At 33.6% G+C, this 24,614-nt stretch overlaps 1 protein-coding gene across 1 annotated transcript in view; it reads left to right on the forward strand.

Annotated features, from left to right (window-relative positions):
• Positions 1 to 24,614, forward strand: part of LOC133200314 (uncharacterized) — a 454,022-nt gene that overhangs the window by 53,776 nt on the left and 375,632 nt on the right. Inside the window, exons 4-7 of the mRNA XM_061336132.1 lie at positions 4,847 to 5,332; positions 17,891 to 18,142; positions 18,571 to 18,810; positions 24,076 to 24,227. Coding sequence (XP_061192116.1) covers positions 4,847 to 5,332; positions 17,891 to 18,142; positions 18,571 to 18,810; positions 24,076 to 24,227 — 1,130 coding nt within the window. The remainder of the gene's footprint in view (positions 1 to 4,846; positions 5,333 to 17,890; positions 18,143 to 18,570; positions 18,811 to 24,075; positions 24,228 to 24,614) is intronic.

The raw sequence follows: 24,614 nt of genomic DNA on the forward strand, positions 1-24,614 counted from the left end.
TCAGCATGTTGAACTATCTTGATGTTTTTTGAAGCATTTTCATTAAATGATAGACCATGTATTTTTTTGTTATTTCTAATTTGGATAGCAAGTGGCAAGCTAATGGCGAAGTTAAAGTTTGTCAAATGCAAGTCAAATTCCAGATCAAGAGATCAAAAATGTTACCCAAAAAGAGGTCTTGTCTCGAGGAATATACCTGTGAAATTTGAAAGCCCTAGCTCCAACTATTCAAAAGTTATGGCGAAGGTTAAAGATTTTAAAAGTAAGTAAAACGTCAAGATCAAGGTCAAATAGGGCCCCAAGGGAAGGTCTTGTCAAAAGTGATACACATGTTCGTGAAATGTGAAAGCCCTAGAACCAAACGTTCACATGTTTTGGTCAAGGTTGAAGTTTTTTAAAAGTAGGTCAAACTCCAATGTCAAGGTCAATGCCAAAATTGTTGGTATCCAAAGGAAAGTCTTGTTCCAAGTTGTTTCAACAGTAGGTCAAAATCCAAGTTCAAGGTCAAAGGGTCAAAGTTGTTGGTATTCAAAGAAGGGTCTTGTCACAAGGATTACATGTGTGAAACATGAAAGCCCTAGCACCAACCGTTAAAAAGTTATGGCCAAGGTTAAAGTTTTTCAAAAGTAGGACAAACTCCTAGGTCAAGGTCAAAGGGTCAAAGTGTTTGGCCTAAGGTAAATATGAAAGCCCTAGCACCAACTGTTCAAAAGTTATAACCAAGTTTAAAGTTTTTCAAAAGTTGGTCAAACTCCAATTCAGAAGGTCAAAGTTGTTGGTATCCAACGGAAGGTCTTGTCACAAGGAATACACATGTGAAGATTGAAACCCCATGCACCAAATTGTTCAAGAGTTATGGCCAAGATAAAAGTCTTATAAAATTCTGCAAAAGTGGGTCAAACTCCAAGGGCAAGGTCAAAATGTCAAAATGATACCCAAAGAAAGGTCCTGTCACAAGGAATACACGTGAAATATGGAAGTCATAGCTCCAACCAATTAAAAGTTAAGGACAAGGTTAAAGTTTTTGCGGACATACAGACAGGCGGGCGGACATTGCAAAAACTACATACCCCCGAATATCGATACGGGGGCATAAAAATAAAATTGTGGTAAGTGTTATTCACACAAAATATTAGTTTAAAAGTTATTAGAGACATTAACCAAAGACAGAATAACTGAGTTTATGTTAAACTCATCTGAGCATGGCTCAAGTGAGCATTTCTGATCTCAAAGGGTGTCCGTCTTTTCTTTAACTGCTGTCGTCTGTAATTCTTTTTTTTAACATTTTCAAGTTTTTTTAAGAACCAGTGGGCCAATTTCAGCCAAACTCCTTCAAATGAAGGACCATACCCTCTTTCAAGGGGAGATAATTAAGAATTATTGAAAATTTGAAATAATAATAAAAATAATGACTCATCATTCTTCTTCTCAAGTACGATTGGGCGAGAAAAGAGGAAGATTATACGAAAGCTTTATTGCATAGTGTAGATTTGAGTTTTTCAAACCATGACCCCCAGGGCTTGGGCGAGGCCAAAATCGGTGATTAAAATTTGACATAAGAAGATATAAAAAAAAAAATCCTTTTAGGATCTACTACTCACCACCAACAAAGCCACGATTAGTCAGATTTACTAGTATATGGAAGCACCCTTATGTAGTGTAGATTAAAATTCATGACCGCTGGGGTAGGGTGGGACCAGAATATATTATCAAAGTTTTACATGGGAATATAAGTAGGAAAATCTGCCGGAGGACAGCAGGGCCATTGTCACTCAGGTAAGCGATGTGACCCATGGGTCTCTTGTTAAATCTTCGAATGTTCCAAACAATAATTATCCTTCAAGTGATTCCAAATATATATTGTTGCTAAGTAGAACTCAACATTTTGGTTATGAGAACATCGAAAACAACGACACTTGACATTTTACTTTATTCTGTTCTTATTTTGCTTTAATAAGAAGTCATAGTTTTATATTCCACAGAAAAATAGTTTATGGTATGATCAAATCGGGAAACCACCAAACGTAAGTAAATGATGTTATAAATACTCCAAGATATGATAAAAATCAAGTCTCTGTCATAGGGAAAAACAACTTTGCCGTCGTCGTCCCAGTTGCATCGGCAGTCCCAGTTACCGGTAATAGGGTGTGTTAAGCATCAGTGTTGCTCTGCATTTGTGAGGCCCAATGATATAGTTCTATCATTAAGCGGCGATTTAGCAATAGCGGTTGAGAATGGCACCTATTAATGGAATAAAATATTGTATTAAGCGGTGCAATTGCAACGCTAAATGATATTTGTATCATTAAGGGCGTTTTATCAGTAGTGGTTGCTACACTGCAGAACATAATGTCATAAAGAATACTTAATGAAGTTTGAATAAATTCTAGAGAGACTGAAGTACATTACTACTGATATTATACTGTGGTAAAAATTGAAATGTTAGTCACCTCCTAGATACATTTCCGTGAATAGTTTACCTTATCCTTTAACAGTATCGCTGTAGTCTCACTAAACCTCGCCATATCTACTGCGAACTCTTCGGGTATTATAATTTGCAGAACACCATAAAATAAAGGTCCCGAACACATAAATAGAAAATAGAATTTTATGTCTATCTAAGGTACGATTTCAGGTACAGAAAAAAAACCCATTCTACGTCAATGTTATGCGGGGAAGGGGGGGGGGGGGTAAACATGTCGATTGTCTTTCTTAGCTCTTAGCCATCTTTTGATTATATATTTCTGTTAAAAGTGAATGAAGTAATAGAGCGTAAATGATAATCGTAGAAAAAAAAATCTGAAACGCTTCTTTTTAGTTGAAGAAAAAACAAAAACAAAGAATAAATAAAGTCTTTGTATAGAAGATAAACAACTGAATTTTATTTACTAGGAGACTTGTCATTGCATCAGATTCTATCGTCCTTTCTACCTCCTTTGGAGGTTAAGTCTGCACTCCTTACTCATCACGCATTATTTTAGCAGAGTCTGTTTAATTGATTGTTCCGACCGACGTGTACATCAAAAAAAGTGATTGAATAATTTATAGTTTTTACAAGCTTATCTTTTAAAAAAGATTGGTGAGCTAGCGCTGTAGCATAATAAAATACAGAAGATATCTGAACCATTTGTTAAATTTGCTGAATCGATTAATTATTAATAAGAAGGCACATTGGAGCACGGGGGGGGGGGGGGGTCATAATTCAGAATGGTGAATCTTAGAGTGGGCTTCCCGTCGGCAATGGCATAACTCCTAACTGTGCTTTAAGCATTCTGTATTCTACTGTAATTTCAATTTGGAGGTGAAAAAAGGTCAGTAGAACCAATGAGCACCTAGTTTAAAATATTCCAGTGTGGTACTGTTTTTTAGCAATCACATCTTCTCGGAACTTTCCGGCAAGCTCGGTATACATATCCGAGGTTGCGGCGGTTTTCCGAACTTGCCGGAAAAGTCAATGAAGGTAGATTAGAAAAGCTAGGTATTCATTACAATTTTAGAAATAACAGTCTTCGTTTTATAAGACCCGAGTAACTATTACTTTTTGTTCATTTGCGTGCAGGATAGACAACAAAAGACGAAACTTCAGATCATATGTATTTTCAGATGATAAAAACTAAACTGACATGTCTTTCCGACATACTCTGAAAAGATTTTTTTCGATCTTGCCGAAATTATTCAGGAGGGTGGTATAACTGTGAGGAAAGCTAGATGTCTGGAATCTTGGCATTATGTGACCTAAGTTTTTCTTGTACTTTTATGTGTAGGTTAGACAATAAATAAAAAAAAAATTCAGACTCCGGATCTAGACTGGTATTGCTTGTCTCTAATGTAAGAAACTTAATGTATATCGCACATATCAGACAGGAAAGGCTAGTGTAAATTCTGATCATATCTACATTTTTTATGACAAAACGAAATTGTTATCGCATAGTCTATCTACAGTAGTTTTCCCAAAATGCCCGACCGTGAAGTCGAGCATGCGTATTCCAGAAATATAGACTAACGTAGTTGTCAGCGCTCGAGAGCACTAGCAAACAGATTAGAAACATACGTATATTTAAAGTTTTGGTCGAAATAAGAATAAAAGTCACGTGGTAACCTTGGACACTTTCTGTCTAATAAAAAATGCGGACCCCTGTATAATTGTTAGGAAAAAATCATACATTTCCGGGAAGATTCCGGAATTTTTTATTTTATTTTATTTATTTATTGATTTTTTTGATTTTTTTTTATTTGTGGTAAAGTACAGTGTAGGTCTATAACTCGGCTAATCCCCCATCTTTAATAATAATAATAATAATAATAATAATAATAATAATAATGCTTTATTTAGAGAATGTAACCCAATTAGTACAAGGTACTATTCTTCCTGTCTGGTTTGCGTCTGAAGTCCGAAAGACTCCGAGAGAAAGTCATAATTTAGGGAGAAGGGAGTGGGGTAGATTTTCCGCCATAAATTCAAAAGGGGTCGTTTAAAAAATTAGAAAAATCAAGTTTATTTTAACAACCAGCTACATCAGGGAATTTTTTTTTTTTTTTTTTTCAAAATTTAACGATAGCGTTTTTAAAATAAAGATATTTGAATTAAAAAAGACCATTTTTAAAGCTCAAATTAATAAACATAATTTTGTCTGAGTTCTTCAAAATTGTTTCTGTCCGTATGTTCCACAATATGTTCCACTACAAACTTTATGTATGTCTTACAGTGTATGTTCAAATTAAATAAATGAGATAACAAAGTAAAACAACTGAGGAAGGCTTGCCTTTTTCTTTAATTCATATTTTTTTTCATATTGACTTTTCTTTTAAATACTGTAAATTCTAAAAATCTTAATTTTCTTTTCAGGTAAATACCATAAGTATGTGCCGGAAGTGAGGAATGTATTTTATTGCTTACTGTTTGCTGAGAAATATCAGATAAATCTCAATGAACAATCACACAGAATCACAAAGGACAAAATCAGAGACAGATATTTCACTGATATTACTGAAGAAGGCTCGGTAGATCTTCCTGATGGAATAACAGTAATGCATAATGATGTCATAACCTTTATATCAGACGATATCCGACATGACGTCATGTACGCCTTTGTTACGGAGTGTTTGGTGGAGGACAGTGATCTGGAGTTTTTCCTGTCCACGGCGTCACGTGACGTGATATCAGAATACTGCAGGTCAATGAAGTATTTGAGGAGTGAGGGAGAGAGATGTCTGTATATACCGGACAGTCCGGAGAAGATGTACGACCTTTTCATAGACAAACTACAACTGGACATCATCACACACTGTACCGTGTCTGATAGAGGTATTCATGAAAAGATCAGTGAATATTGTAAGTAAAAAAATATTTTTTTGTCTCATTTCTCCTAGTTTGAATGACAGCTCAAGCTCTTTCTTTGTCAAATATGTTAATTGATTCTGTGTTTTGATACTCATCGTTGTTTCATAATTTTAGTAGAGACTAAATATAAAATTGTCTCCCATTTACCTATTAATAAATAATAATTTCCAAAGTTTTCATATTTTTACAGTAGTACTTTATAGTTTTTTAATCTTCGTCTTAAGACTTGTATGTGTGTTACGTTTGATCTAAGACAACATTTTACTAAGAATATTAAAACGAACATTCATTGAAACATAAAAATCACTATTAAGGGTCTTATATCTGCAAAGTAAGTGCTTTAAGTCCATAGTGAACTGTATTAAACAAAAGTCGAAGTCTATTAAAGTGCTTTATTATAGTTAAACTTTTCTGTGCAACTTCAGAAAGAAAAGTAATATTTTTTAACCTTTATTTCTTATACCATATTATATGGTCCAAGATACCATGACAAATAATACCAAACTCTGGTGTATGCTAACTTTGAAATTTTAATCAATCTTGGCAAATACTTTAGAGATTAACGTTTATTCGTAACAGTAACTTATAGTTAACTACTTTCTGTATTGAGGGAACTAGCAGAGTTGATATTTGTTATGTGTTTTAAACACAACATTTTAGTTTTGCAAGTAACATTACAGTTTTCCTTTTTAAGCGAATAGCGTATACGCTATACGAATTTTATATATAATTCATATAAAGACCTTTCATTCCTGAAAATTTCAAAGAAATTCATTGAATAGTCTTCGAGAAGTCGCGTGCACAAAATTTTGTCTAAAAAAGAATAATAATAAACTCGAGTTTGGATTTATTAATTTTTAAACAAATTATATATTTAGGATTTTGAAAAATGTTTCTATTAACCCTACTAATATCGTTAAAAAAATATTGAAAAACACAAAAGTTGAAAAATTCGACTTTTTTTATTCGCTTCCGGTAGCGACCTGAAGTACTGATGACGAAAAAACACCTCGGTAATTTCGAACATCTAGAAGCAAGTCTCCAGTTAATAACTTAAGCCGTTTCTTAGATCCTTCGATGACAGAATTTTATTTTAAAATCAGAAAATTGTCCATAACTTGGCACAGGAACCGAATTTACCAAAAACAACAAAAAAAAAAAAAAAAAAAAAAAAAAAAAAAAAAAAAAAAAAACGGAATTTCATATAAAATTCATATAAACTTTAAGACCTTTTATCCCTGAAAATTTCAAAGAGATTCATTGAATAGTTTTCGAAAAATCGCGTGCACAAAATGTTGAGTATAAAAAAGAATAATAACTAGATGCGTTTCTTGTTGCTAGGGCAACAAGTGGTCTTCCGACCGAACTTTTCTCCAGATCGCTATACTACCTCACTTCATTTAATACTTTATTGAAGGTATTTTTTGTTTGCGTTTATGTAACACAGTCTTTCAACACAGATCATGATTATTAAAGGATTTTTGTAGAATCTCTGTTAAAAAAGCTTTAAAAAATAAGCAAAAACTATCATACATGTCTTCACAGAGAAAAATATCATTTACAACTGAAAAAAGAGAGAAACAATCTCCCGCCCCAGCAGGATTCGAACCCGCAACAATACGAGAAAGTATGGATCGGTCATATCTTTGCAATAAATGCATCAATCAAAATGATGAAAACATACTTAGAACTCTTAGAAGACTCTCTATTAATCCTCTAAATCCCAGAGAAAAATATTGAAAAACAAAAAAGTTACAAATTTAACATTTTTAAATTCACTTCCGTTTGCGACCGGAAGTACGAACGACGAAAAATAATGGTCGATCAACATATCTACATTTGATGCTCTATCACCTCAGCAAGTTTCATATTCATATCTTATCATGTGTATCGGAAGACCTTAATGATAACTAGTAAACTAATTGTTCAGAGAACAATTAGAGGCCTTTCCACCTTTTTCAGTGTTTTCGTGTCATTTGGGCTGAAAAAAAAAAAAAAGAAAAATGAAAAAAAAAAAAAAAAAAAAAAAAAAAAAAAATTAAAAAATTATAAAAATAAAAAATTGCTCCTCTACCTAGGATCGAACTCAAAACCCTTGGTTTGAAAGGCAGGTGCGCTAACCACTGCGCTACACATTGCGATAAAATTGGGTAAGTTAATTGATAAAGACTATAGAATAAATACAAGCGTATTTTTAGAATCGGTAGGGGGAGAAAGAAGTTCCGAAAAAGAAAATAGTTCCTGAACTTGCAAGCAGTATATAAAATAACAAGGGACGGGCTGCGTGAGAAAACGTTAACACTGTTCCCTAATGAAAATGTATTGATGGACTGTAGCCCGATTCATCGATATTGTGAGCATGCTGAATTTTTTTGAAAATAGCTTTGTTGTAAGCTTAAAAGATCGGGTTCGGATTTTAATATTTCTGACTGAATATCCTGAAATAAATATGAAACATTTAAATAAGCATTTCTTTGGGTTAAATTAAATATGTTTAGCACAAATTAAACTCCCAACATGCATTTTTAGAAGGGAAACACGACAATGAAAGCAAGAATTGTTTTTAATATACCGAAAATCGCTATTTCTGGAAACTGATTAATTCTAAATAAAAATCAAATAAAATCCAATTGTAAAAGAAAGAGAGAATGCTTGGTATTAAAATGTCGTATCATATCAGGAAAATCGAATGCTACTAACGACATCTGAAGCAATAGCCGATAAAAGGTTTAGGTCATTTCTTCGTTCACCTGCACTTTAATTTCAAACACAACAGTACTTGTAGTTTTTGCCGTGAAACTTCATGACTTCTATAAACTTATAAGACTCACCGTAAAACTCTCAAGAAAGTTTCTCTGAGGTCTATACTACATTTGTACCAAATGAGGTGTCGATACGAGGTCTGGTTTGAATTTTAAAGAAATATTCTACGTTGTTGTTGATGTGATTTTTTTAAGAAGGGGGGGGGATGAATTATTTATTTTATGCCTCTTTTATACTAAGAATTGTAACTACTTTCACGTCTTTAATCCTGATTGTGACCTTTGGGTCAAGGTCAAAGGTCAATGTTAAAGGTCAAGGTCATTTAAAAAAAAAAAAACAACAAACAAACAAACAAACAAACAAACAAAAAAAAAACGAAAAAAAAAAAAAATCTTTACTTTCTATGTTTTTACCTGATACTGGAGCTGGATGCATGTCCTTACTTTTCATTTGACCCAATGTCAAGGTCAAAGGTCAAGGTCAAAGTTCAAGGTCATTTGGTAATTGCTATAATTTACACACATATAAAGAATTTCTTATGTTTTTAAATGACCTTGACCTTTCACCTTGACCTATATTTCAAGGTCAAAGTCAAATATGCCGATGAAGTTGATCCCATGTCTCTAGGATACACCGTTTAAAAAAAAGTTCATTAAATGTAAGCAGTGTAAACTTTCAGGGGCAGTAACTCATACAAGGGACCAAAGAATGCTTTCGCAGTGATAGAATAAAGAGAGTACTAAATAAGTCAAAGACACTGATGAAGGTTTGGAATCTCTATGGTTTACGGTTTTGGAGGAGTAGCGATAACAAGGTTTTATTGCGAAAGTGGTGAAACTTTTGAATGGGTCAAGCTTTGGGGACAAGAATGAAATCTTTAGAATAGTTTTAGAAGGACATGTTATAGATGCAACGATATTCAGTATATGTCGAAAGGTTTTCTACAGAATCTCTGACAAAAAAGCTATTAAAAATCAGCTAAAACTACCATACATGTTTTCAAAGAGAGAGAAGTCATTAGCAGCTCAAAAAAGAGAGGAACAAGAAAAAAAATTAACTGCCTCCAGCGGGATTCGAACCCCAGACAGTGGGACAAAGTTTGGATCGGTCAGATCTTTGCAATAAATTCACGCATCAAGATATAGAAAACATATTTAGAATTCTTGTAAGACACTCTACAAACCCTGTAAATCCTAAAGAAAAATATTGAAAAACAAAAAAGTTAAAAAATTAGACTTTTTGAATTCACTTCCGTTTGCGACCGGAAGTGCCGACGATGAAAAATAAAGGTCGTTCCATATATTGGAATTCGATGTTCTATCTCTTCAGTGAGTTTCAGTTTCATATCTTTAGCCGTTGTCGAGAAAAATTCTGGACAAAATGACATTTAAAAAATACAAATTTCCCCAAAAATCGCGAACGGAAGTGAATTTTGAAAAAAATGAAAAACACGGCTGGAGATATTTACATGATGCATCTTTCCTGAAAAAATCTCTGAAATCTGCCCACTCAGAGCTGAGATATCGCCATAACTATGAAAAAAAGAATAATAATGATAACTAGAAACTCTGCTATTGCAAGCAATAGCGTATGTCGCCCCGAACTGGCTTTATTAGAAATGATCTAAAAGTGTATTATTCTGTTTTCTTTATAAAGAAGCTTTTAAAAACACATGGTCTAGTTGCTGGGATTGGACTACCGACTTTTGGATTGTGGAGGCTTTGTTGTGCGGAAATAATAGTTTTGACAGGCAGGACTGGTGATTATTAAAAATTTTGATTTCCTCAAAAACCTCTTTTTTGTTTTATTTCTGATTGATGAACATGAAATACATCAGAACACAGATGTTTATACATGAAACTAACACTAACATATCTGGAGAATTGGATTGTATTGAAGGAATAACATCACTAGTTTTAATATATATTATGATAGTTGTGCTAGTTCATTTCATTTTTCAAAATAAGGTAACAATGCTCAATAAATGTATAACTTGTATAATTATACTGTAAAAAAAAAAAAATCATTATTTTATAATTTCATAAAGTATTATCTGTTAATTGGATTTTAAAATAGATTGCATCATGTCATGAAATTGACTTCAGAAATCAAATGGAAATTTAAATTTCTGTTTCTAAATAGACATTTTTTTTTCATTACTAAAGCTATATCCATTAGCTAAGCTTGGAAAACCATCAACTCCTATCAGTCCTTTCAGTACATTGATTCAAAGAAACTCCTGATAGCACACAATGGTCACGTGACCGCGACTTTTCTTAAATCATTTGCTCCTTACCCGGCGTCAGCGACAAACTTTGAAAAAATAAAATATCCCATGCACAACTAGGGTTGGTGATTTTTATTTCTGTAAAGTTTCATGAAGATTTTGAAAGCCATCTACGAGAACGCTCGAGTACAAAACTAAGGTGAACCAAACTACGACTTCGCTCCGGTGGCTGAAGCGACGGATCTGCTCCAATTTTTTTGCGGAAAACAATTTGATTTAGTAGAAGGAATAAACCTTTAAAGTTTCTAAAAGATTGCTTGCGTAGTTGCTGAGAAAAATAGAAATTAAAGAATTTTCACTTTTCGTCCGTTTCCATGGCAACAGTAGGAATTTAGAAAAAATTGAATGCTGACTGCACTTTACTTACTTATGCCTGCTACCCCTTTTGGAGCATAGGCCGCAGACAAGATTCCTCCAGGCCCCTCCATCCTGAGCAGTGCTTTCAACCTCCTTCCAGTTCTTGCCCATTCTTTTAATGTCTGCCTCTAGATCTCTCCGCCAGGTGTTCTTTGGCCTACCTCTCCTACGTTTTCCTTGGGGGTTCCAGGATAGGGCTTGCCTTGTGATGTTATTGTTGGGCTTGCGTAGAGTATGCCCTATCCACCTCCACCTTCTCTGCATTATTTCCTCTTCTATAGGGGCTTGGTTTGTTCTTTGCCACAAATTGATGTTGCTGATTTTGTCGGGCCATCTGATCTGGAGGATGCGTCTCAGACAAGAGTTGACAAATGTCTGGATCCTGTTTGTTGTGGTAACAGTCATCCTCCATATCTCAGAACCATATAGAAGCACTGCCTTAACATTGCTGTTAAAAAGCCTAACTTTGGTGCGTGTTGTAATTCCCTTGGTCTTCCAGATGTTTCCAAGTTGCAGGAATGCTAGATAATGCTTGATGAGGTATCCTTCTTTCCATTCTTCTGGGATTGTTTCTACTTCCCATGCTGACTGCACACCTAGAGTTTATAATTATAATTTCTGTAAAGTTTCATCAAGATTGTCCAAAACACCTCTGAGAGCGTATGCGAGCATACTACCTTTTTTTCTGTTTTGTTTCTATTGTAACTGTGTACGGCCAATTCCAGATATTTTAAGAATAGAAATCACTTTGACTCAATGCAAGGAATCATCTATTAAAGTTTCAAAATGATTGTTTGAGCAGTTACTGAGAAAATCGAAGTTAAAGAATTTTCACTTTTCCTTTGTTTCCATGGCAACAATTGACAATTTGTAAATTTGAAATGCGAATCCCACAACTACAATTACTGATCATCATTTCTGTGAAGTTTCATGATGAATGTTCAAGGGACCAGAGAGAACACTCCCGGACAAAATTCGTCACTTTTCGCACGTTTCCATGGCAACGGTAGCCATTTTGAAACTAAAAGTCTGCACTGCACAAGTACAACTAGTGATCGTCTTTTGTGGAAAGTTTCAGGAAGATTGTCCCAGCCATCTGCGAGAAAATTTCCGGACAAGGTTTTTAGGCGTACAATAGCAATATGTCGCCCGACTTCGTTCGTGGCGACATAATAATAATAGAAAACAGACGGAAAACAATAAGGTCTTCCGAAGGAAGTCGGAAGACCTTAATAATAAGAAACATTAGAATCACTCTAAGGTCTTCCATGGAGACGTTAGACCTTAATAATAACTAGTCGACTAATTGCTCTCGAATAATTAGAAGTCATTTTTCAAATTTTACATATTTTTCTTATTTAACTCTCTATCATTTATTTTCATAAAACAAAAACAAGAAATGGCTTGAAAAATGGAAAAAATGAAAATTAAAAAAAAAATAGAAAGGACTGGACTTTTGGCCTTAAAAATATTCAAGGTCAAAGAGTCACAATGCAATTTGTCCAAAAATTCTACGACTTTTAGTTTAAAAGTTTTAAGGTTTAACAGTGCGCGCAAAGATGCAAAAGGGCAATAACTCTTATAGACTGAAGTTTTGTCTAAAGACCTGAACATATTATTGAAGGTTTGGTGTCTCTGCGGTTTACAGTTTCGAAGGAGTAGCAATAGCAAGGTTTTTTTTAATGAAGAGGCGATTACTTTTGAAAGGGTCAATCTTAGGGGATAAGAATGAAATCTTTGAAATAGTTTTAAGAAGACATATTAAAGATGCAAATATAAAAAGTGTATGTTGAAAGACAAAGGATATATAAAAAGAGGTAAATTTCTCACATTTTGAATGACCATTACCTTTGACTTTGACAAAAATTTCAAGGCCTGAGGTCAAAGAATGTTATTTAGGTGGTTCCATGTCTCTACGATTAATCATCTTGGAGTTTTTTCATCGTTCATAAATATCGAAAACTTTCAGGGGCAATTACTTATTAAAGGGCTTGTCAAATCATTTCGGAATGAATAGATTGAAAAGTCCTCTCAAGTAGTCGAAGACATTGGTGAAGGTTTTGTATCTCTGTGGTTTACGGTTTCAGAGGAATAGATACTCGTTGGGTAGTTTTTCGAAGTAACTTTTGATGTCGAGTATCATTAACTATAAAGTTTTTCGATAAATCTTTCGGTTGAGATAGCCGTAGCGAAAATTTTTTAACGATAAACAGAAGCAGGTCTTTAAGACAGAAGGTGGAAAGACCTAATGACTGGTAGACTAATTGTTCACGAACAACTAGAGGTATTTCCACCTTCTTGAAATTTATTTATTTTTTCATATTTAACTCTCTACAGTTAAATTTCATTAAAAAAAAACAACAGAAATCGCTTAAAAGTCCCCCCCCCCCCCAAAAAAAAAAAAAAAAAAAAAAATATCGAAAAAATTAAAGTGACCTTGACCTTGACAAGATTATAAGGTCAAAGATCAAGGATCACATTGCAATTTGTCCCACGTTTCCACAACTTTTCTTTTAAAATTTTAAGCTTTAACGGTAAGCGCAGACATGAAAGGGCAATAACTAACGTTAGGGCTCATAGGATTTTTTTTTCAATGAATAGATTGAAGTTTTGTCTCGGGAAACTAGAGACATAAGTGAAGGTTTGGTGTTTATACGGATAAAGGTTTCAGACGGGTAGCGATAGTAAGGTTTATACTGATAGGGGCAATAACTTCTAAAGGAGTCAGTCTTGTCAGAGGACAAAAATGAAGTATTTGAAATAGGTTTAAAAGCACATATAAAAGGTGCAAAGATGTATATTATATAAGTTGAAAAAAACAATGGAAAAGAGATATAAAAAGAGCGGAATTTCTCAAATTTTGAATGACTTTAACCTTTGATCTTGACCTATATTTCAAGGACAAAGATTAAAGAACCTAATGCATTTGGTCCCATGTCTCTACGATTTATTATTTAGAGAATGCTTCACACCTTTCCACAGAAAGGTGGAAAATCTAATAAACATAAGCATTTCCAGAAAAATTCTAGTTTTTTAAATATAAAGTGGCTAAAAAAAGTGTAATAAATGAAACTAAAAACGCTAAAATCGATTAAAGATGTTTGAATTATGAAGTCGAAACTGAAAGGTAATGTAACTTTTTCTGTTCATCAGATAACCACGTGCTGGTCAATATATGCTATTATCTCATAATATCGCGCTACTTATTCTTTCGCGTAAAAAATATTCCAATTTTTTTAATTTTTCATCAAATACTATTCATGAACCTAACAATGAGCTTATTATATAATCTTTAAGGGCAAATTATTTTTCAAGCTTGCTTTGTTTATTTTGTAGCCTTTTTAAAAAATAAAAAGTCTTATTTACCTCCTAAATTGTCGCCCGCATGGCGCAGTGGTTAGAGCGTCTGCTCTAGAGTCGCGAAGTAAGGAGTTGATCCTTACGTCACGGGTTCGAATCCCACTGTGGGACGTGGAGACCGGTCCTTCGGATGAGACCGTATAAACCGTGTCGCAGTAGGTGCTGGCACGAAAAAGATCCCTCCTTGCTCAATGGCCGTAAGTGCCGAGTATAGGACAAAATTTGCAGCTCTCCACCGGCAAGTGGTGGCGTCTCCATATGAGTGAAAAATTCTCGTGAGGGACGTTAAACAACATACAAACAAACAAAAACCTCCTAAATTAAAGAGATATGGTATCGCGGTATTAGAATAAATGAAAGCTTGGCGCTGCCATGAAATATGTTTTCTTTTTTTTAAATTCAACCTGTGAATCAACATGAAAACTAAACAATAATTACAACTTAGGCTTTCAAAATATGAAGTTCATTATGATTTTTACTAGGTCTATATATTCAACGGTCTAAAAAGTAAAAACCGGAAGGGAGTCTGTGAAATTGCTCTTAATGAAAATGAACTTTTCTCCAGCGTGTGTTCATTTTTTTTTCTTCATCAGGAGCTAACAATCAGATGATAGAGAGAAACTTCATGAACAAAAATATGTTGGAAAAAACGCGATTCAATGGAACCGGATATATATATTGAGAATTACTGAGTATAGAAAAATCACTTATTTTGAGGTCACACATGTACGAGCTCATTGGGGTCAAATTCTCGTGTTTTGAAGAAAAAATATTGGTTTGAGGAGATTTGATTACGTGGTGGAAGAAGAAACATCAACTTAGAGTATTACATTTCAGTATTTCGAGAGGGACATGAGTTAGTGGGTAACCCCATTCCACGAAAACAACGAAAGTAAAACTCCAACGAAAACGATTGATTCCATAGTATACACGTCTACTTCCTACATTCCCTTGAACTTTTTACCTCCCACTTCCCGTTTGTGTTCAGCGTTCGCACAATGTCTGCTTATCGTTTAGAGTTCTTTCTCCTCCGTTTCATCAACCTCTCGCGCTCACACTTCGCAAAGCTTTAAGCGTTTGCTCAGCATGCATTCACAGTTCACTTATACTTACCGTTCAGCGTTCGAAGTTGTAATACGTAAAAAAAAGATGGACACAAGGGTATTATAGGTTTAAAATAAAATCAAATGGACTTATTTTTTTTTAACCAAAATCCTTATTTGACTTTAGACATTGTCTATCAAAGAATTTATAACCATAATCTTTAAAATATAAATGCTGTTCTTTATAGAGAGAAAAAAAAAATCAATGTTTCCGTTCAAAAAACAGCAGTATACGAGTACATATGTTAATCACTGATATCTTCATCGTGTTGCTGGCTTGGAGTCAATTACAGAGAGATAAAAAGGATAAACAGCATAATTAAAAAGTTATTCTTTTCTCATGTGCTTTTCATTGTTATTGAAGGTATTAGTACATGAAGTTCTAAGATATCATGTATTATATGTGATATATATATATATATATATATATATATATATATATATATATATATATATATATATATATATATATATATCACATATAATACATGATATCTTAGAACTTATATATATATATATATATATATATATATATATATATATATATGTGTGTGTGTGTGTGTGTGTGTGTGTGTGTGTGTGTGTGTGTGTTTTATATCTATCTATCTATCTATCAATCTATCTATCTATCTATCTATATTGAATTGTTATTACGGTGTGGGCTAAGTGTGGCTTGCAAGATCTTGAAACAAATGGAAACAAGATTTTAGTGAATTTTGTGTTTTGTAAAATTCAGAAAGACATAATTCTTACAAACGTTAAATGTGTATCTTAGAATGATTGTTTATAAGTCAGTTTGCAATGAAAGACCGTTATCGTAAATGTTATTTGAAAGTATACACTACGACCGAAATAGTGATGCGTTGAGTGACGACACTGTTGAATCTGACTGAAATTCAATTGGATCTGACTGACATAAAATTGCGAAATCCAACAAAGAATCTTATTGGTGCATTTTTAATAGGTCCGCGCACATTCTTTAACGTATTGCCGAAAATATGGAATGTTACCAAGAAAGATAGAAAATGGGCGAACGAGCTTGAGTATTTTATTTTAGTGAATAAGTTGGACGATGCAATACCTTATTAAATGATTGTGAGTGTTGGTAAATTGTGAAATGGTCTTGCAAATAAAACCTGTGCCGGGACTGGCAGGAGTTGACTTCATATATCTGTACATGTACCCCAGGGCATATTTCTGAAATTGAAAAACACGGCTGTTTTCCCACGTTTTCTTCTTCAGGTAGAGCACATCAATAAAATTAAACGTACTTAGATTCGGTGAATATATTGTTTTAATTATGTATTTTTTAACATGCAAGTATATATGATATTTATCATTTTATAATAAATATATAATTAATATTTGCCGTTACAGTAAAAGGTGCATGCACTGAAAAAACACAGGGATTTCGAATATTCTGATCGCTTGTTTATTGCCATGACGGCCGTTAAAATGAGTATGCAGTAGCACACACACATTTGAAACATGGTATTTTTGTCAGTTGTGGTAATAAAACAGTAAACTTTTGAAAAAACCAAATGTTTCACATTTGGTTTACAGCTGTGTATGCTTTACAATAATACCCGAGTTTTCAATTTGCTTGGATTTAGTTCACTTGTTTACAATCACTAGGGACGAAAAACATAGAGAAAAAGATTTTTAGTGCGCCGAAGATTACGTCGAACAGACTTATTCAATTTAACGAACACCGAAAATGGAAAATGCCGTCAAATCGGCAGAGATACATGTAGGATAAAACAATTTTTGTCCTTTAACAATATACATTTACTGCATGTGAAAGGAATATCACATGCTGAAATGTGAGTTTGTTTCTTTTGTTTCTTTTTGAAATGTTTCTTTTTCTTAGTTCAAAAAGTGAACATGAGTTACCGACCATCATATATGACTATTGGATAGGCCGTTGGACGCTTTCCAACTATATGTAGGCAAAGGATAGCACACGAGAATGGGCGGGTCATAATCAACCAATTGAAATGCATCTTTTATAAAATGTAACCCGTGATTCAAATTGTTCAGTTGTCAAACCCAATAGTGTCATCACTTGATGCAACGCTATTTCGATCGAAGTGTTTACTTTTAAGCGAGATTTGCGATAAAGATACACAATTATGGTAATAAATGAAATTAGAAGGAAGTCGGTTGAGTATTTGAAAATATTTGGTAGGAATGAAAACTGTCCTCCGGCAACTGTATATAGGTTAACATTGTTATTATCATTGAACGAAAACTATTTATATTTTCAGCATTTTTTGTCCGAGATAAAACTACAAAAAAAGGAGATAGCTATATATCTTCGTAAAGCCATTTCCTCATAAAAGCCATTTCCTGACAAAACTGCCTTCTTGCTTTGCTTGGCTTAGCAATACAATAGGCGGGGATCAAGACTAAGATTTCTAATTAGTGAATAGAAATAACTAATTTTAGTCTTTTATTGCCTCAAGGGTAAGGTAAATAAATAAATACATGTATAAGAAATAACTCTGATTTGGGGTTTTATGATGATGATCAAACCGTGCTAACTTGATATTTTAATGCATAAACGTCTTTGGATTTTATACTTATTATCTCAGTTATCAAACTGTTTGATCATTTTATTATAAACAAAATCTACACAGTTACTCCATTAATGAAATTGATATTCATTTTTTTTTTCAGTAAAAGTACCCGAAGAAATATTAAGATGGGATATGGATGCTAGAGAAAGGTTTGTGAAGAACTTCAAGTTAGGAAGGGAGAAAATGTTCCGCGCCAGAGGCATGATAGTTGGCTGTGCAGGCGCAGGAAAAACAACTCTTCTTAGAAAGCTTCAAGAAAAAAGAAGACCAGATGAAAATAAACCAACTGAGACAACTATAGGTCTTGAGGTCCATGAAGATTTGTTTGCTATTGAGGACAACAAGTTAAGAGGTGATATTTTCTTTCTCTCACAATGTGTCTATGAACTGAGTGTATTCATGTTAAAGCTTATGGTCGAGTCAAACATTACCAGATAGCGCTAACTGACATCAAACTGCAGTAAAAAAAAAAGTTCAATACCTTCTTATAATTTCGCTTAGGTTTCTCATTTGTTGAACATTTTCAATACCAGGAAACATCCGATGAAGGTCGTTGGAATCTTTTTCAGCACGTTTAGAATTAATTCGCTTAGTGAAGAGATAAATAGCATAAAAAAGAGTCAACGAATTACATTTTACCCCTTTTTAGTGTGACTGAGGCATTGGTATGTTCATGAATAATTTTAATGTTTTAGGAGACAATTTGTTTTAAATTTGCTTTGTAAAATAGTGTTTTTCTTTAGGTTCTATAATCTTTACATTGTCTTCGTTTTCAATTAGATTTTAGCAAGGAGAAAGCAGACTACAGTACAAATCCATATTTTGACAACAATGTGATAAGTATGACAGACTTTGCAGGACAAGTGGCATACTACGCATGTCATCAGGTATACCTGTCAAGGAGAGCATTCTATATCGTGGTTATTGACATGTCCAAAAATCTTAATGAAGAAAGTCGAATGTATGACACAGATCGTCATTACCCAACAGGATCCTTATTTCACACTTGGACTTACGGAGGTGAATACCAATTTAATAACTAATTCAATCAAATAAATCTGTTTTAAATTAGGTTGGCCCCAGTCCTTTTTATCATAAGAACAATTATAATTTTAATTAATTATATTTTCTATCCTTGGAAATAAGATATCGAATTATGAAATAGCATACATATTATTTTTTCGTGCGTTTGGTGTTTATATATACGGATAAAGGTTTTATTATGTGATTAATTGATACTTACTCGTTAAGCATACCATGTCATCCTTATTGTTACATTTGTTGAGTCCTAGACGAACGCAGTAAGAGGCTGAGTGAAGTGGGACTACCATAACCACTTGTATTAATTGGCAATTTCTTGATTCTTTTTTCCATGTAGAAAAACGAAATATAAAAATGTTATGTTCACCGGGTCGCCTGGTGCTGGTGAAAAAAAAAAAAACCTTTCATTAACAACTGTATCAATCTGGAATTTCATGATCAATTTTTAGTCCAGTATAGAAAAAAAAAACAACTTTAGTTTACCTAGGAGGTCTCCTGCAGGCGAACGTAATTTAGTATGGTTTTACAATGAGGGATCTCAACCAATCAGAGAGCTAGGAATTGTTATATCATATGATAGAGAGCTAGGTTCACTTTATGCATAAAATGGCCCTGTTCTTGTATCAATTAATAGACTATCACCTTCCGCCCCATTTCATATATCAAAATAAAGTAGAGACTTAGCGCTCCCATTTCCTTTTTTTTAAGAATTAAGGTTTTGGAAAACGTGCTTTGTGAAAAAATGCAATGTTCTTGAATTTTGCAGAAAACAGGCATATTTGACTTCATCCAGCAAAGAATTAAAATATGAGAACAACCCTCGACCCCAAAATTAAAACATGTTTTATGATCTTATGGAACACACCTTTCATTATGTAATTCGCAGCTAGGTTAAGGACGCCCATGAAATATACGCCTTTATATATTCAGGGAAAATAAATACAATTTTAATATTTTTTTAACGGCAGTAGTTTTGATAATTGTGAATTGTGGTGTTTGCATTTGTATATATCGGGTTCGGCCAAAGTGGCATCGCTTACATCAGCTGTTTGTCACGTGACAGGTTTAAAATTGGCCCATATATGTACTACTACAAAGATCGTAAAAGTTCAACGATATATGGGCATCTTTCCATCTTTCCGCTTTAACATTTATTTTGTTTTCCTTGAGACAAATTCCTTAACCCGAAAAGTGCTGGGAGCAACTTCCTCATGCTCGAGAATTGTTTAAAATTTAGCCGTCTTTCTATAAACTCCAGACAAAAATGAAATATGCATTGGAATAATGTTAGATTACGGAATAAATAAACAACGTACAACCAGCTCCCAGCACTTTTTATGATAGTAGGAATAATAGCTACACGTGTTTAAAAATTCAGAATTTATAGTGAAGCTGATATCGTTGAACTTTTGATATTTTCGAGGGGCTGGACCTGTCATTCTAGCACGTCACTGTCCAAATGTGCTCCCTACGGCTATATATAAAGTCGTAACATTATCAATTTAGTTTGACAATAAAATGTGGATTAACATATTACAGAATATGTCTCTCTTTTGGCCCGACTACGCATGTTTCGTATTTATTTTTATTTTTACAAGCTACGATAAAAGCTTGATCCACGCCTCAAATACAGAGACACTGCGTGTCCAACTAAGAAATGACGTCATCTCAGTAAGTACAGCGAGATCAAGCTTGCTTTCATTCTGCATACGCGAAGTGCTATTATGGCAAGATAAGCTGCACATCCATTTATCTTTATAACATTTATGAGAAACGAAAGTATTTAGTGCGTTTTAAAAAGAACGTATAGTATTTATTCATCAAGATTCATTTGTATTGTTTTAACGTGACGTCATAATAGCTTTCCCGAACCCCTGCATAGACTGACGTATATATGGGAGTCCTTAACCTAGCTGCGTTGCATATTTTGGATTAGAGGTTGTGCTCTATATAAGATATTGAAAAAATACTCCAACTTTTGGCCATTTTTAAAGGAATCTACAGGATAAGGTAAAAATGACGCATTTCATGACGTCATAATATATTGACTATGGAGTAAATTACGTCATGTTTAATAGATACACGGTCACCAAGGGTCCAAGTGATAAATACTGCATTGTCAACCAAAACTGAGCAGTTTCGTTTTTCAGAAACTTACAGGGCAAAAAAAGCCCTATGTGGCCCTTGTTCTTTGAATGTAATATCTATGAACATAATTAAGGATTATCAAAATTAGAATAATATGAGTAAAAAAAAATATTCATGACTTAGAGTCCATTAAATCACTGTCGAGCACTGATTCTGCGTTCTTGCACTTTCATAGACAACAAAAATATGAATCATTCATAAATACTGAATGTCGTGAACAGATATACATGTGTTGTTGAATTTTAATTTGGACTTCAAAATTCCTTGTTTTAGGAGTGAATATTTTTTTTTAAATTTCAAAAACGAAACCGATAATCCAAACATACTGTTTATATGGCCATACTCGGATCTATTGTCTATTGTTTTGGAATTTACAAAATCGGAAAGAGAAAAATATATTTCTGTTCAATTTCCCCTGGATTCTTTTGATACGACCATATACTATGCTAGCGGAGAAGTGTGTATCCAGTTACCTTGTAAAGTTCTTAGAGATTTCGAACCATGAAATTTTGTTGTCAAGAGAAGTGTTGGAATATTTGAATGCAGTTCAAAGTCAAAAAAGTCAAAAATGGCTTAAGCCTGTTGGTAAGAAGAGTGGTACGTGATGTAGTAGGAATCACGAGGTGCTCTAAGATCGCACAATTATACAAGTTTTCTTACACAAAATGCACATGATGTGATTCCAGATGATAAATTTTTAGAATTTTATGGCTGATGGAATAAAAAGTGACTTTTTTTTATCAGAAGGATAAACTTATCTATATGGTCCCAAAAGGTAAGCTACCCTTCTTATCAGAGATTTTTTTTTTCTTTTTGCATAAAATTTGGGGAAAATTAGTCCTTTTTTATTTGAACATGAATGTGTTGTTTCATGAGCTGTTGCAAAGACCAAAATTCCTGAGGTTGACCGAATCATAAAGCATATAAAACTGTAATAGAAGATGGGGTGGGGATTAAATACTATACTCCTACAAGTGCCTTTTTCAACAGCTAGTACAAAGGGGAAAGAAATCAGTTATATTGGATGGTGTGCTGAGGGATGTTGAATTGGGAGCGCGAGTTGAAAATGACAGCGATTCAGCAGCTTTGATTTAAGGTGGACAGAGATTGGTTCAGAACTTAAGAACACAGCCATGTTTCATGAAAACATTTTGATACTCTTTAGTCGAGTTTCAACCAATTCCAGAATTTTTTCTAGTATTAATATTTTGTAATATCATTAAAGGAACTAATCAATAAAGTCTGCAACACTCAGAACAAAAGGGCACCAACCAATTAGAAGGCTTTTAAAAAATAGTGATATTCCTCTTTCTACCAACTTTGCTATCCTATGAAGAAAAATTCTACCCATTTATCTGAAGAAATACTTCTCCAACCGCCCATTAGAAACAACATTGTTACCACTCGCTGTGTGTGTGGGAAGGAGGGGGAGGGGTGGATGAGAGGGGGTTGAAGGTGGAAAAATATGAGATGATGATATTGGTAAAATTATTCTGCGCTAGCCTAAAGGTGACAAGTGAACTAGCAGACTCTAGTTGTTCAAGCCGAGTATCGGCTTGCACCTACAGATGCTCTCTTACTAGCATATCGTATATCGATGTCTTATTGCTTCTAGTCTATTATCATTCTTTCCAGAAAGAAATACTTCTAGATGGCTGGAACCTTTCTTAAACCTGCAATCATTCCTGTTTATATTGTTTTGGCTTTTCAAGAGCTTCGAAAACATTTAGTTAATACATATCACTCATTGACTTGATGCGATGCATATCACTGAAAACTTCCCTGAAAGTGTACAGAGACACTTATGATATTTGTACACTATGAGACACCTATGACTTTATAAAGGGGAAGGAAAACTAACTGATCCCCCCCCCCCACCAAAAAAAAAAAAATAACGAGTAAATAAAAATCATAAAAATCGTCTTTTAGTTGTGTTACAAACACTCTTCGAAAATTATTATCTTAGGAATTGAAGAGCCTGAGAATTAAGGCTTAAAATCCTTTCCTATACAAACAATGCGAGCACAATGTCAGGCTTTGGTATGGAGATGTGCAAATATTGGTAGGCCCACATTACTAAGTCCAGCGAGATGGGATGGATTTCCATGGTTGTTTGCTGCACACTTATGACTAAGCCATTACAGAGAATTTTCCTAGATTTTATAATTTGCACCATCAGTTGTAGAGTAGCGAGATCTAGATAAAAACCTATTAATCTGCAGTGTATGGGCATTTGCAAATGAAAAATCCTGAACATAGAAAAGATGAAAAGAACAGAAAAAAACTCGAATTAAATGTGGAAACAGCTAAATTTTACGTATTAAAATGCTAATTTCAGTGTTCTATTATCATTTTTAGTGTTGCATTACGCTCAGTAAGATATTCACGTATTCTTTTTCCTCATTTGAACGACATTAAGGGATAATTAGAAGAAAAAAATGGATATCCGACATCTGAATCGCCATTTTGACCTATATAACGCCATTTTCATGAAGGCCAACATATCTTTTCAGACTCAGCATACTAAAAAAACCATGCTGGACCAAGTAATAATTATTTGCAGTTAGATGTTTTTTTTTCTGTAAATCGGACCAGCCTATATAATGATCTAAATCAAAACAAAAGGAAGTAGAATTTCGTAAATAAAGTAAGAATATTTTTAGGATGATTCAAACAATATGATTTATTTTTTGCAAGGACATGTACATGTAATTATCCACTGAACACATTTTTAGAAGCAACAATTCAAAACAATAAACAAATCTGATAAGAATAGAGCGACTTTGATTCCTCCAATCAGACAATTATTATCAATGTATTTTGTCATCATAAAGAGTCAACTGACATTATACTTTATTACTGTCTTTTTCAAAAAAGCATATTTTCTTTTATTTGTTTCAAAATCCAGTCAGGGTTTCATTTATCATGCTAGGTATACGTTATAAATCAGATCACCACATGAATTGTAATGAACAATTATACATATTATAATTATCACAATGTGTAATGATAATTAGTTTCTCATAATTCCCGATTAAAAAAAATCAAACGAAATTTTTGGAAAATTTATATTCATTTATCTATTTTTATTTGAAGACTACTTCCATTTTTGGCTGCAAACTATAAATACATACTGCAATGATGGAATAACACAAATAGATCCGAAGGACACAACATCATACAAAGAATCTATGGCGGAAGTCAATTTTCACCCGGTAATCCTCGTTGCCTCCCATAAAGACAAGCTGGTAAGCACAGCGTGCACTCTTTAATAAACATACATTAATTACATATGCAAAAGATTGTCGTGCAATGTATCACTCTGAATGATGGGGTGTTTGTGATATAATTTAAAACATCTTACCTTACCAAATATTGATTCCACACATTATAACAATTATAACACCTTGGTTGATGTTAAACTTATGAAATTTACTTTGATATTGAACATTGATAGGTCTTTAATGTATAAAGTTCTTTGTTCATATCCGACCCTTTGGAGGTAGGATTGATCTACAATAGGTATTAAGCAAAACGTACCTTAGTATTATTGATTTTTTTTCCCTCAATTATGAGCCTTTGAGATATAGTTGAGACAAAGTCAGTTATTTAAATTTTATATAATACGTGTACAA

This window comes from Saccostrea echinata, unplaced genomic scaffold (assembly GCF_033153115.1).
Source record: "Saccostrea echinata isolate AGI-Se365-2 ecotype Australia unplaced genomic scaffold, CSIRO_AGI_Sech_v1 ptg000038l, whole genome shotgun sequence".
Taxonomy (NCBI): Eukaryota; Metazoa; Mollusca; class Bivalvia; order Ostreida; family Ostreidae; genus Saccostrea; species Saccostrea echinata.